This window comes from Mytilus edulis, chromosome 8, assembly GCF_963676685.1.
Source record: "Mytilus edulis chromosome 8, xbMytEdul2.2, whole genome shotgun sequence".
NCBI classification, from domain to species: domain Eukaryota; kingdom Metazoa; phylum Mollusca; class Bivalvia; order Mytilida; family Mytilidae; genus Mytilus; species Mytilus edulis.
In genome coordinates, this window is record NC_092351.1 from 5665056 (window position 1) to 5679226 (window position 14171).

General features: G+C 32.1%; 1 protein-coding gene across 1 annotated transcript in view; it reads right to left on the reverse strand.

The window, feature by feature from the left end:
• Positions 1-527: 527 nt before the first annotated feature.
• Positions 528-14171, reverse strand: part of LOC139484675 (uncharacterized) — a 147836-nt gene continuing 134192 nt past the window's right edge. Inside the window, exon 9 of the mRNA XM_071268535.1 lies at positions 528-1242. Coding sequence (XP_071124636.1) covers positions 653-1242 — 590 coding nt within the window. The 3' untranslated portion in view covers positions 528-652. The remainder of the gene's footprint in view (positions 1243-14171) is intronic.

Genomic DNA, 14171 nt, shown 5'->3' on the forward strand with positions numbered 1-14171 from the left:
TTTACCACTATAATGTATGGGGAAACTCTTGATTTAGAATATTTTTGTATCATCTGTAGGGCCTTTTTTTTTTTTTTTTTTTTATCCAATTGGGGTTCGGAATATTTCCATCGATACCCCCTACCCCCCGATTTGAAGTCAAATGGTCGTTCCCTTACTGCTAGAAAAAAACTGCGGTTCTACGTAATGAACATTTTAATGACATAGAGTTTACAAGTGTGAACAAATCTTATGTACAGGTAATTAAACAAGGTGTACAGATGTGAACAAATTTAATGTGAAACCAATGTCCAGTACATTAAACTAATTGTAAGTGTAGTGTACATGGCGTTTGGTGTGAACACGGCCGGAGACGTACTAACAAATACAGTTAGATACACATCTCGGGATAGGTTTATATATATAACTATTACATAATTGGTACTCTTGTAGCACAATTACTCCGTTTGTGTTTGTTATATTTCAAATTAGTTCTAAATGTTAAATGAAAATAATGACCATTAACCAAAGTAAAAGCTCAAATTATATAATTTTAAACATCAACTATTGTATATGTTAACTACGGTCATTGTTGTAGTTTTTCTTTTTTCATTTTTTTCTTTTTATTCTTTGGAATGCTTTCTAACAAACAGTTACGAACTACTGAAATATTTTATGCTAAAAAGCCATATCGGACTGCTCCTTCCATAACAGCAAATGATGGATGATTAGGTACGAGTATTTGTCTACCTCTAAATCTTTCTTTAATTGCATCTTGAACAATCTCACTTTCGGAGAATCCCCCAACCATGACAATACCATCCAAATCCCGTAACTTTTCATTACAAAGCAGTCCTTCAAGATGTTTAACCATGGCTTCTATGGTAGGCTGAAATAAACTTTTGAATGTATCACCTTTTAGTCTGAATTTGTCAGCTACTAAACTGGTATTTGTTCCGCTACAAGGATTTTGACAGTGCTTTGACACTAAGTCAACAAAACAGCCATCCATTGTGATGTTGACGGTGCCAGTATTTTTACGTCTTGCCCTCTTTGCGAGTTCAAATTGTCTGAAAATTAAAAGGAAAGCAGTCGGATCATTTTTCTGCCATTTTTCCATCACGTTGGCACCAAATATTTTGATTAATAAATTATAAAAGTTGTCATCTACTGAGTTACCACCCCATGGTCCACCACTAGGCGGGATCACTTCCTTCAAAATGCCATTATCATTTCGGAATACTGTTACCTCTGCTACTCTACCTGAAAATAAAGAAATATCTTTCTAGTTACATCGCGGAAACCAAACTGTTTTACAATTCTAATTATTATACCTTACATTATATAGTTATTACTTGATTGGTTAATACAGAATCACGTGCCATAGTTTAGTTTAAAAATTGGCAGGAGCGATGAATAATCCTAACAAATTGAAGCCTTCATCGAACAACCCTATTCAGTAAACCACTTTCGAGTTCATCCGTCACCGGAAAAAACTCGTCAATTATGCGCGCCTTTATGACGTCATTTACCAGATAGAAGGGCTCGCCTGTATCCCTGCATTTTTAACGTTCATCAAGCGTCTTAGTGATCGTCGTTGTGTAGGATAAACTAGAAATAATGGTTGTTCTATAGGTACTTAATGACAATTCCCTAATGACAGCAGTGCTGATTGTCAATTTTGAGAATTCAATTTGCCGAATAATTCGTACAATATAGAATTATAGTTTTCCAACCACTCGCTCAACATTAGAATGGAAGTGACGACGCCCCTAAACGCACAAATGACGTACACTAAAACCAGAGTTTTTGACTGAAATGCATCGAACTCGAAAGTTGTCTGTTGGAAAGCAGGTCACGGTTTTATTAGCAACAATAGAGTAACGTGACCGTGAAAATTCAGAAAAACTACGGATGAGACAAAATGAAACCTCATTTTTACTCACTTAATTAATACCACCGTCGTAATAAAAACATATTAATCCAAATAATCTTGAATATACGTATTTTTTACTCGTCAAAACTTACACATTAAAATCAAAGTCCTTTATTCTTTTTTGTATCTTCAAACTAGAGGTTTGTGTGCAAATTGTCAAGTCTCCTTATCGAAAAATCTCAATATTTTCGAGGAAACTAAAAATGATGGGCTGAAGTTATTTTCGACACGAAGCGGTGTTCTTTCCCCATTTGTTCAAGAAGTTACCTCCCCTTGATATTACCAGTCAAAAATAGTAACCCAATAAACTTGAAATTGACACTCATAATTTTTAAACACCCTCTTTCCCCTTCTGTCTAACAAATAAGGCCTAATATTTGTGTTATGCATGTATATATCTATAGAAAGAGATTTGATTTCTAATGGTCATAATGGTGAAATATAATCTTTTTTTGGGTGTGACCATGGCAACAATCTGCATTTCTTTGATACAAAATGTAGCAAACAAGAGTGCGCACACTGAAATGTCTCGCCTTCTTTACTAATCATTGATATTATGTTGATAGTCCTAAGTATAAAGCTTTATTACAAAGATCACCTAAACTTAACATTTACAAAGATAGCTAAACAAAGACCAATGAACCATGAAAATGAGGTCAAGGTCAGATGGACCATGCCAGGCAGACATGTACAGCTAACAAAGCTTCCATACAACAAATATAGTTGACCTATTACTTATAGTTTAAGAAAAATAGACCAAAACACCAAAAACGTAACACTGTGCAATGAACTGTGCAATGGAGGTCATGGTCAAATAAAACCTGCGGGACTGACATATAGATCATAATATATTTCCATTGACCTTTGGCATATAATATTAGATAAAAAGACCAAAACTTAAAAACTTAACTTTGACCACTGAACCATGAAAATAAGGTCAAGGTCAGATGACATCTGCCCGCTAGACATGTACACCTTCCAGTCCTTCCATACACCAAACATACTAGCCCTATTGCTTATAGTATCTGAGATATGGACTTGACCACCAAAAATTAACCTTGTTCACTGATCCATGAAATGAGCTCGAGGTCAAGTGAAAACTGTCTGACGGGCATGAGGACCTTGCAAGGTACGCACATACCAAATATAGTTATCCTATTACATTTTGTACTTATAATAAGAGAGAATTCAACATTACAAAAATTCTGAACTTTTTTTTCAAGTGGTCACTGAACCATGAAAATGAGGTCAAGGACATTGGACATGTGACTGACGGAAACTTCGTAACATCAGGCATCTATATACAAAGTATGAAGCATCCAGGTCTTTCACCTTCTAAAATATAAACCTTTTAAGAAGTTAGCTAACGCCGCCGCCGCCGCCGGATCACTATGCCTATGTCGAACTTTCTGCAACAAAAGTTGCAGGCTCGACAAAAAGGGGAAGAACATGTCACAAGTCTCCAAAATTTGGTCCAAAGGAAAATTTTCATCAATTACAGTTATACCTTTCCTGAAACCATAGGTTTATATCTATCAAGTGGTAAAAAAAAAATCATATGCATTTCTGCTCGTTTTTCCATAAAATTGAATTGAAAAGATTGAGCGCAAAATCTTTGTTGATAAACACTACAATAATTTATGGACCTACGGGCGGTACGGATAGGAAAATACGGACTGTCAAACAGATTAATGGCCCATAAAACATGCTAAAAATAATCTAAATGTTCATTTTAAACCCACTACGAAGGCTATATTATTCTTCAATTATCTAAAAATCAATTATAATGACTGTACAAAAACTCTCATATTTAAAAAATCCACAGGGGCCATAATGCGAAACTAAACTTCTAACTGTGTATTGCTACCTAAGACAACAATGGGACTGATATTAAAACCCGCCATTCTGAAATTGCGTTAATATCGGGGGAAAATAATTTGGCGGCAATTTGAAAAAAAGCTATTTTCTTTTTCTTACATAATATTTTGGTCAGATATAGATTTCTTTTTATCTTTTAACCATATGTCTTATCATTAAAGAAAATAATACCTAAATTGGCCGTCCGTTAATAAATTATGCAAAATTGTCTGTTAATTTTTTCTTCTTTTTTTCACAGATAAACAAAGATAGATATTACATGTAACGTTAGGTACCCAAATTGCACCTATTTTGACAGTTTTTTAACCTTCGTTTATTTATGTTTCAGACAAAAGTTTATTTTGTAAATGTATCATTATGTACGATATGGTTTCACATATTATATTTTGAATCCATATAAAATCATAGAAAATTGGTCTGAACTGACCCCAAACCATCAATGATTCTAAAATGAGGAGTACCCAAATTGCATCCAGGCTTAAATGAGGGTGGTAAAGGGAGCCCTGAACACGGAAACACGTGAAACAAAAATTGCAAAAACGTTGCACGAAAAATAAAAATCGGAAGAAAAGAAGCACGAGAAATAAAATCGTAAATATTAATGGAAAAAGTAAAATAATTTATTAATCAACCGTTTTTGGAGATCATGTTGTCATTATATAATGAACATGATGACCCTGCGGTCACCTTTTAGCGTCCACTAGTTGCAACTGATTTGAAAGAAAAATATTATTCATGATAATTAATTTGATAGCAATTTTAAATATTTCGGGAACACATAATTAAAAACACTCTACGAACTGATAAAATTGACAATGGAAATGGGGAATGTGTCAAAGAGACAGCAACCCGACCATATAACAAACAACAGTAGAATGTCACCATGCAATAGGTTTCCATGCAGCGGTAAATTCCCGCACCCGGAGGCGTCCTTCAGCTGGCCCCTAAATAAATATATATACTAGTTCAGTGATAATGAACGCCATACTAAACTAAAATTATACACAAGAAACTAAAGTTAAAAATAATACAAGACTAATAAAGGCCAGAGGCTCCTGACTTGGGACAGGCGCAAAACTTTGAATTTAGTCCCAGTTTACTTTTTAATCAAATGCGGGACAAGCACGAGAATTTCAGTTCGTGATTATAAACCATTTAACTAATTTTCCATTGGTTTACGCTGGGGTCACACATACACGATTTTTACTGCCGTCCTTGACAGGACCATTCCCGATTAAAATTTATTAAAAGTCTGATCAAGATCCTATAAATCGTGGATGGAAATTCAAACTTTATTAAAATTTGTAATTTTTTTTTTAATCACGACAACAATCAGATATTGTTCAGGAAGCGTCGATATTCAACCGTTTCCAAGCGAATTTATCCCGATAATCCCGTTCTAAATCCGCTTCTAATCCGATTTGTATCTTTCGCCAGGTAAAATTCGACCGAGTCTGTCACGACTGCGTCCCGATTCTACCTAATGTAATCCGACAGAGATCAGATAGTGACAAGACAGTGAACCGACGCTAACGGAAGTTATCCGTTCGAAAACTGTCGGCATACTCGGGATGATCAGGTACTGTCGGAACGTAATCCTATCACGGTCCGCTCTATCGCATTGCAAACAGCTTTGTCTTGTCTCAGTCGTATTGTATTCTGTAATTGTCGGAACTCTGACGTGGGTATCATTGACGAACTTAGAATTTATAACGGGACTGTTTCGGAACGGTTTCGGCAAAAACGGTTCGCAATCGACAAGATCTGGATGCAATCTGGACTCACTCGGCAGAAAAATAGCAATAAAAAATTTCTCCAGATCATTCCCGTTCCACAGGACACCGTCCCGAATACACAGAACATTGTTAGGAATTCGATCCGATACAGCAGAATCTGTCACGACATAGGCACGATTGTAATCCGACTAGACAAAATCGGCTGAGTTTCCCCGATTGTTACGGGACGCACCTAACTGTCGGGGTGCTTTGCCGAACTATTTGGACCCTTCCCGACCAGTAGGTATCTGTTATGAACTAAAACGACTGCGTTTAGACAATAATAGGACATTCCAGATAATTGAGGATACTAATCCGACTTTTTCACTTTTCGTGTCGTATCGCTGTCTGATCTCAAACGGGATCAATAATCGGCAATGTGTGAACCCCGCATTAGGCTTTTTTTTTTTTTTTTTTTTTTTTATAGTTTTAGTCCATTTTAGTGAACTTGCATGGAATCAATGAGACAAAATTTATTGTAATATACAAGGATTGCAAACCAATTTCCTTTTAATCCATAACTTATAAAAAAAAATCATTTAGAATACTTTGATTATTATCTATATACATGAAGATATGAAAAAGGTAGGATCAGGTACCAGTACATGTATTGAAAAGGAATGCTCTCTTGTCCTGTTTGTTATCATTTTAACACTGTCTAGATCCAGTGTGCATGCATATTTTGGCTACCTCTTGTCTCTATGAAGAAGAAATTTATTTCTGTGTTTATATAATTTGGTTGCAAAATAGAAACATAGCGTCAATATGCGTAAAAATAGAAACAAGGCTACGGATACGTAAAATAACTTTTAAAACAGTGATCGTAATATCCAATTAAAATAGTAGCATGCTATACCATATGTAATATTATCTCAATATACATAACATAATACTTTGGATATTACGGGGACAAAGTCCCCTATAGCTGGCTATTACGGTAGAAAAATCAAAATATTCATTTTACTTATTAGTCCAAATGATTATGACGTCTTCAAAGCCTATTATACTTTTTTCTTTTATGCCTGAAAGAGGGGCTTCAGAAATACTGTGAAACTGTTTACTCGCGTAGTGGTATTAACTATATGTGGATTCTTAAATATTCTAAAGAACTTCTAGATAATTTTAAATCTCCGTCTTTTTCTGAAATTAGTTCTATCAAAACTTTTGATTTTTCAACCCTGTATACCACCATTCCCCATGTGAAATTGAAAATCGCCTGAAAGTAATAATCAACAATGCCTTTCAACATAAAAATGGTAGCATACGCTATAAATTGTGATAAATATTTGTTTCGCAATATGTCGCTTAGATATTTGGTATATGATATCGAACAGTTTATGCGCTTTTGAAATTTACCCTGCGTAACCAAATACTTTTCTTTGTAGGAGTTATCTCGTCAAACAGTTTTCCTTGTGATCACGACTCCTTCAAAACCGTAAAAGATTACGACAAATTTATTTTATAAAATTGCTCGTTATTATATCCTTCGCATGATTTGTCCAATTTTGACCGAAGCAATATGAACGCTCCATATGAGAGTTATTTCCCCTTTTGTATTTGAAATTTTGAAATGTATTTTAAACTGGAACACCATAAGTGATAGAGACCTAGGATCTTTTGATTTGAGGTGCTTGGTCCAAAAAAATGAAAATTAGGTCAAGGTCAAAGGTCAAGGTCATATTCTAATTTTTTAATTAGGCTTATTTCCACTCATTTCCAGAAACCGTATAAGATATCGACAAATTATTTTGACTAAATTGTTAGTTGCGACATGTCGTAACTTAATAATTTTAGTTGAAAGGGTGCGTAGACAATGAATGGGAGTTTTTGCCCCTATCATATCTAAAATTATGTGTAAAGTGATATAACTTATTAACCATACGTATTAGAGACCTAGGGTCTTTTGATTTGATATCCTCGGTTTGTGACCTTCCAATTGAGGTCAAGGTCATAGGTTAATTTGACGTTCTAGATTTTGACCTTTGCTTTAAATTCATATCTATACATCATAAAGCCATATGAACTGACATTTTAGACTGATTTTAATATTTTAATATCAAAATAGATATTAACTGGTGGAAAGACCTTCAATTGTTCTCTGAACAATTGGTTTTTAATTAATATTACTTTTACTGTTGGATTGTTTTCTGTGATATACATTTAACGTGGCTTGGTACTTATACATCCCGTCAATGTGTTTGTATTATCTTTCATTTTTGCTGGTGTCTTTTGTAAATGCGACTTTTTGTGTTTCTTTGGTTCTTATAACGTGACTCTGTACTTTAAAAGAACCTGTCAGTATGTTATTGCTCTATAATATGTCATTATGTTATATTTCTATTATAAATTAGAAAAAAACGTTGAACTACAAATGTCAAAATTATTCAATCACGCAGTGGAATAAACCTTTTGTGGATTCTTATAAATTCTATAGAACTTTTGGACTATTTTAAATCTCGGATTATTTCTTAAATTAATTCTTACATGCTTTTGATGTATTAACCCTGAATGCTAACAGTTGCCCACGTGAAATTTAAAATAGTTTGTGTAAACATTGAACGACAAAAATATGTGACGTATACATTTTCTGACGTCAGACGCAGCAATAAATGTGTTTTTAATTTGATAGATGCTTTTGTGTTCTGTTAAATTGTTTCCTTTAAAATTGTAACACGATGATCACTGCTGTACCCATATTTTGACTATTTTATTTATTATGTCTGTTTAGGTCACGCATCATTGTAAATATAACGGAATTTGATGAGACTGTCGTACAAAGTGAGAGGTTTAGCGCTATTAAACCAGGTTTAATCCGCCATTTTCTACACTTGAAAATGCCTGTACCAAGTCAGGAACATGACAGTTGTTGTCCATTCGTTTTGTATGTGATTTGTCATTTGATTTTGCCATGATTAGGGAATTTCCGATTTGATTTTCCTCTGACTTCAGTATTTTTGTGATTTTACTTTTTTTTAAATCGACATCGCAGGAAGGCGTCAAAGCAAACTTTAAAAAAATAATGCATGGAAGCCATAGATTTGTTGTTAATTTAGGTGTCATACCACCAATTAAAAGTCCCTATCTGTTCAACCAAATTTTGCAATTTTCACAGCTTTCTAAATATTTTACTTTAAGTTTAACTTCATAGAAACCAGGAATATCCTGAATTGTACATGTATCAGCTTTCTACATGCCAATTTTCATCAGATGTTTAAAATCATATAAAAAAGAAAAGGTCTTCCGAATAGAGGTATCACTAAATATAACCCCTGGTTTTCTGGAAATCTTAAATTAGTATACTATGTAGTGCATTATATACTTAATCCTCAGTTTTGAATGGAAACTCATAAACAAGTAAATTTAGCTCAAAATGGTCTTAATATATTTCTCTTTCACCAAAAGTTTCATTTCTGCCAATTTGTTGGTAAGTTTAAGTCAACAATGACATAAAATGCACTATTTTTTGTCAGAGTAGGCCTACGTTCTAAATTGGAGGGAGTAATTGGTGGTGTGATACCTTTACACATGGCCTTGGCCGTGATAGTCTAATTTATACGTTCTAAATTGGAGGGAGTAATTGGTGGCTTCCATTAATTATTTCGATTCTAATAGGAGGCCAGAGAACACAGTTATTACGTAGTGCATTTCTTTAAGACAAAAAACGCAAATTAAAAAATTGCCATATCCAAATAAGATTTTTACAGTGTAGTGAACTACTTTTGGAACAAATTATATCAAAATTATAGAAAAGTCTATCGGCTCTTACTCAAAATATGGATAATTTTATGTTAAGGGGGTCTGTAATTCAGTTTGACAGCTTCATACATACTAAATTTGACCTTTTCAAACTGGACCAAATCACTACTTTACCTCAGTAAAAATTAATAAAGTCCTGATCGTATACGGCAAAGATATGTCAATATTACGGTATGTGACATCCCCCTTTTTCTAAAAGATGAAATGAAATGATTTAATGAATAAATTAGTTTGCGTATTACCAAGATTGAAATTAATATTGAAATGGTATTGACTAGAAATTTATACTGAATAGATTAATGTCTCTTTTCCAATTTAACTTAAAGTCTATTCATATATATTGTCTTTTCTGATAACTAACTAAAACTAAATAAATGCTTTCTAGCAACTACTTGACAGTTAAACAAAATTGACACAGGTGACTTAGATGGTCCAATACTTTCATTTTCTTTGGACGCAACGGTTTCACTGCGGTCTAATGTTTGTGAAGTGTTACAGACATTGAAGTTTTACGGACGGTTGTATTTCGATTGCTCTTAAAATGTTCTTTTTCAACTGTGTTTTTTTTTAACACTCTAATTAATTCTTTATTGCACATATTGCTGTTTAACAATTAAACTTGGTGTACAGCATTTCATCAAGTTTCCCTGTTAAATTACCACTGAATACCCAGGGATAATAATCAGTAAAATTACCTAACAAATTACATTGGTTTAATTAGCACATTAAACTATTATTATAGTTGTTACAACTAGTCTTTGCTACTTCACAAAAAGTATTTTCAGATATATTCATAAAAAATATCTGCACAATATTTTTTTTACGGAAATTGATCATTCATCCGGAATGACTTTTGGGGTTCTTTTATTATCTAATCAGAAACGAATTGCGGTCAAATAGGGGAAAACGGTACTATTTATTCTGCCATAGGCGACACTATTAACATTTTCTAAATTTACCACTTGTTAAGATAAAAACCTGGATAAAACAGTTATATGTCGTGTTAGTACTTTATTATTGTGTTTTAAAAATTAAAGCCAAATAGTATCATGACCAACTTCCAACGGAGCTTGTTTATGTTATCCATGTCCACCGTCATTTTGCACCAAATTTATGAAATTTTGCAAGTCTTTTCGAATAATTCTCTAGAGAATATTTCAATAGGTTTTAAAATTTATATTGAAATATACACACTGCAGTTATTCATAGAGAAATAAAAAAATATATTGTACCCTTACATCCAATCATCAGCGCTCTTAGTTGACTTCCTACGCCCTGTCTTGGGTACACAAAAGGTCAACCTAATGCTGGGAAAGTTAAATACTACCGTTTTCCCTCAAGTGGCCTCACACGACTTTTCTGTTCCTCGTGTTTGAACAATATTTTTTAAAGTGTTTCGAGAATTTCGATCATTAATTTCGATGTGATTTTGAAAGCTTGGAATAATATTGCGAAAAGGTAAGTTGGAGTGAAAATATAATTTTCATAGTTGCACTTTCAATCTTTATTAAATTTGTTATTGATTTGACCCAGATAAGTACCGTGTCGTGACCTTTACCTGCCAAAGTTTGTAAACAATGTACACAAATTTAGCGTATAAGTGTCGAAGCCTCTATATATAATGACAAAGACACACACACACACACACCTATATATACTAATTTATCTGAATTACCCACATGAACATTCATAGTAATAATTATTGTACAAACAAACTTCTGCACATACAGTCATACTTGTTCAGTGTCACATGATTCATTTTACACAAATTTCTTTCCATAACTTTCACACATACTCATACCACAGGCATAGCACTTACAGATAATTACTTGCATAGTACATTTATAATAAAGGAAAAAAATCACATACAATCACACATAATCTAGATAGCATGTGTTTTTTTTTACTACACATGTAGCATATAATAAGCTAACTATAAGATGACTTTCTTATTATTCTTCAAAATATTCAAAACCTTTGCTAATAAACTGCTGATCTCTATATTGGTCATACTATATAATGATATAATTCTTAAGTATTTTCTACCTCATATTAAAAAATTCTTAATGAGTCTACTGCTTTGTTTTTTTTTATTAGAAACATAATGTGTTGTATAGACTGACAAGAACATTAAGCTAAGCAGATGATTTAGCGCATACTAAGCATCGTCATGAATTTTGTATCCTATAACCAACGAATGGAGACTTATTACATGTTCGCCTATGAAGACCTTTTTAAGTAAAACTTTCATCGTTTTCCAGAATGTTTTATGATATGAACATGTAATGAAAAAATGAATATAATTATCTATTTCATTGCAATATGAACACAAATTGTTTAGTGAAATTTTCCATTGAAAAAACAGCACCTCATTTGGCAAAATATAGTGCATTAGTTTCCACCTAAACATTTTTATTTTATTATCTTTAAGATATTCAAAACTAATTTTAATAGAATCTTTAAATTCATTTATTAGTCTCCCTTTGCTTAAGACTCTTTCCCATTTCAAAAATCCTACTGGTATTTCTGTTTTTGACACACTTAATACTAATTTGTATATGTTTTTAGCATTTATAGTTAGAACATCATTACAATCTCTTAGTTTAGTTTTTGTTCGGTTGATATGGACTTTTGTTTTGAATGATTCTTCTGATTTTAATTTGTCTGTCCATTGCTTTGGTAAAGATTTTTTTTAGTTTTGAGTATTCAAAAATCAAATTCCTTTTATTTCTTAATTTTGAAGTAATCATTTCTTCTGATATATTTCCTCTTTTATCTATTATGTCATTTATATATAATATGTTACTATCAATCCAGTTATCAAAGAGCAAACATTTTTCTTGAAATTTTATGAAATTATTTCCCCATACTTGTTTTCTGATTTCTAAATAATTATTGATTTGATCATGATGATTATTTTCACAATTATTTACATTTATCCATGTTTTTATCATCTCTTGATAGAAAGTTGGTGTACTGTTCCAAATGTTTTTATCTAGCAATTTTGTGTTGTTTACATTCATCTTGAAAATAAGAAGTTTTTTTCCGAATTTATTAAGGTATAATAGTTTTGATAATACCGACCAATTTGCATTTTCTGATTCTAATATTTTTGTAATCCATTTTAAATGTATAGATTTTATATAGAATTCTACATCAATCATTTTTAACCCCCCTTCTGCGAAGTTTTTTTGTAATTATTGATCTTTTTATTTTGTCTTTTCCTCCATTCCAAATGAATTTATACAAGATTTAATTTATATTTTGTAGATTTTCTTTAGTAATGATACTTTTAGTAGCAATGTAGGTTATATTTGGTAACAGGAGCGCTTTTACTACTAATATTTTTCCAAGTAGTGTTAACTTTCTTTTCGCCCATCTTTCTACAAGTTTCGTTAATTTGTCCAACACTTTTTCAATATTTAATGTTTGACACTCTTTTTTGTCATACCCAAAATATATTCCAAGGCTTTTGATTTGTTTGTCGGTCCAACTTATATTTTCATATTTATCTTTTGAACTTTTTATTCTTCCTAACCATACCCCTTCCGTTTTATTTCTATTAAGCTTAAGTCCTGAAAAACTTCCTAATGTTTCAATTATACTGAGAGCTAAACTTATTTCTTTCCTTGACTGAAGAAAAAGTGTTGTATCGTCAGCTAATTGACACATTTTTAAATTACAAGATTTTCCATCTAATTTTATTTTTATACCTTTAAAATCTTTATTACTTCTAAGTCTTATTGCCATTAATTCTACTGTAATAACAAAAAGTAAGGCTGAGATCGGACACCCTTGTCCTATTCCTCGATATATTTTGAACGGACCTGAGACCCACCCATTATTTAAGATACATCCCTTAATGTCGTTATACATAGTTTCCACCCATCTGATAAAGGTACTTTTAAATCCAAACCGTTTCAGTGTTTCTGTCATGAAAGTCCATTCTAGTGAGTCAAAAGCTTTACTAAAATATAAGAAAAGGATTACTCCTTCTATATTAAATTTCTCAGAATAATCTATTATATCTTGAATTTGTCTGATGTTAAAACCAATATATCTATTTTTAACATATCCTGTTTGATTTAGACTAATAATAGAAGGTAGAACTTTTTTAAGTCTCTGAGCTAACACATAAGCTAATAGTTTAGTATCAATATTCAATAAAGTTATGGGACGATAATTATCTAATGAAAGAGGATCATTCTTTTTAAAAATTAGTGAAATTGCACCTTTCTTTTGTGAGTTTGTAAGTTCTTTTTTTTCATAATTATAATTAAATACTTTGACAACGATATTTTTAGGCTGGTCCAAAATTGCCTATAAAATTCCACTGTCAGCCCATCAAGACCTGGGGATTTATTAAGCTTCATTTTAAAAATTGCATCAGTGCATTCAATTTCTGTTACTTCCCCTTAACATTGATTACTATCTGAATCTTTAAGCGTTTTTGTTAATTTTGTTTCTTTAATATATGTTTTAACTTCATTATCAAAAGGATTAGTTGACTCATAAATTTTTTTTAATATTTCACTTGTAGATTTAGAATTTTATCTTGATCAGTTGTTGCGAGCCCATTTTCATCATATAGTTCCGTTATAATCTTTTTTGTTTGACGACTTTTTTCTAGTCCCAAGAAGTATGCACTATTGTTTTCCCCTTCTTCAAACCATTTTACCCTTGATCTTATTTTTTGTTTTTTAATTTTGTCTATATATAAACACTCTAGATCATTTTCCACATTCTCAATTTCTTCTGGTAATTTATGATTTACATCTGTACCATTATTTGCTTTATTATTGAGATCATTTAGCTGTTTTTCTAGAATATTTATTTTATCTTTTTTT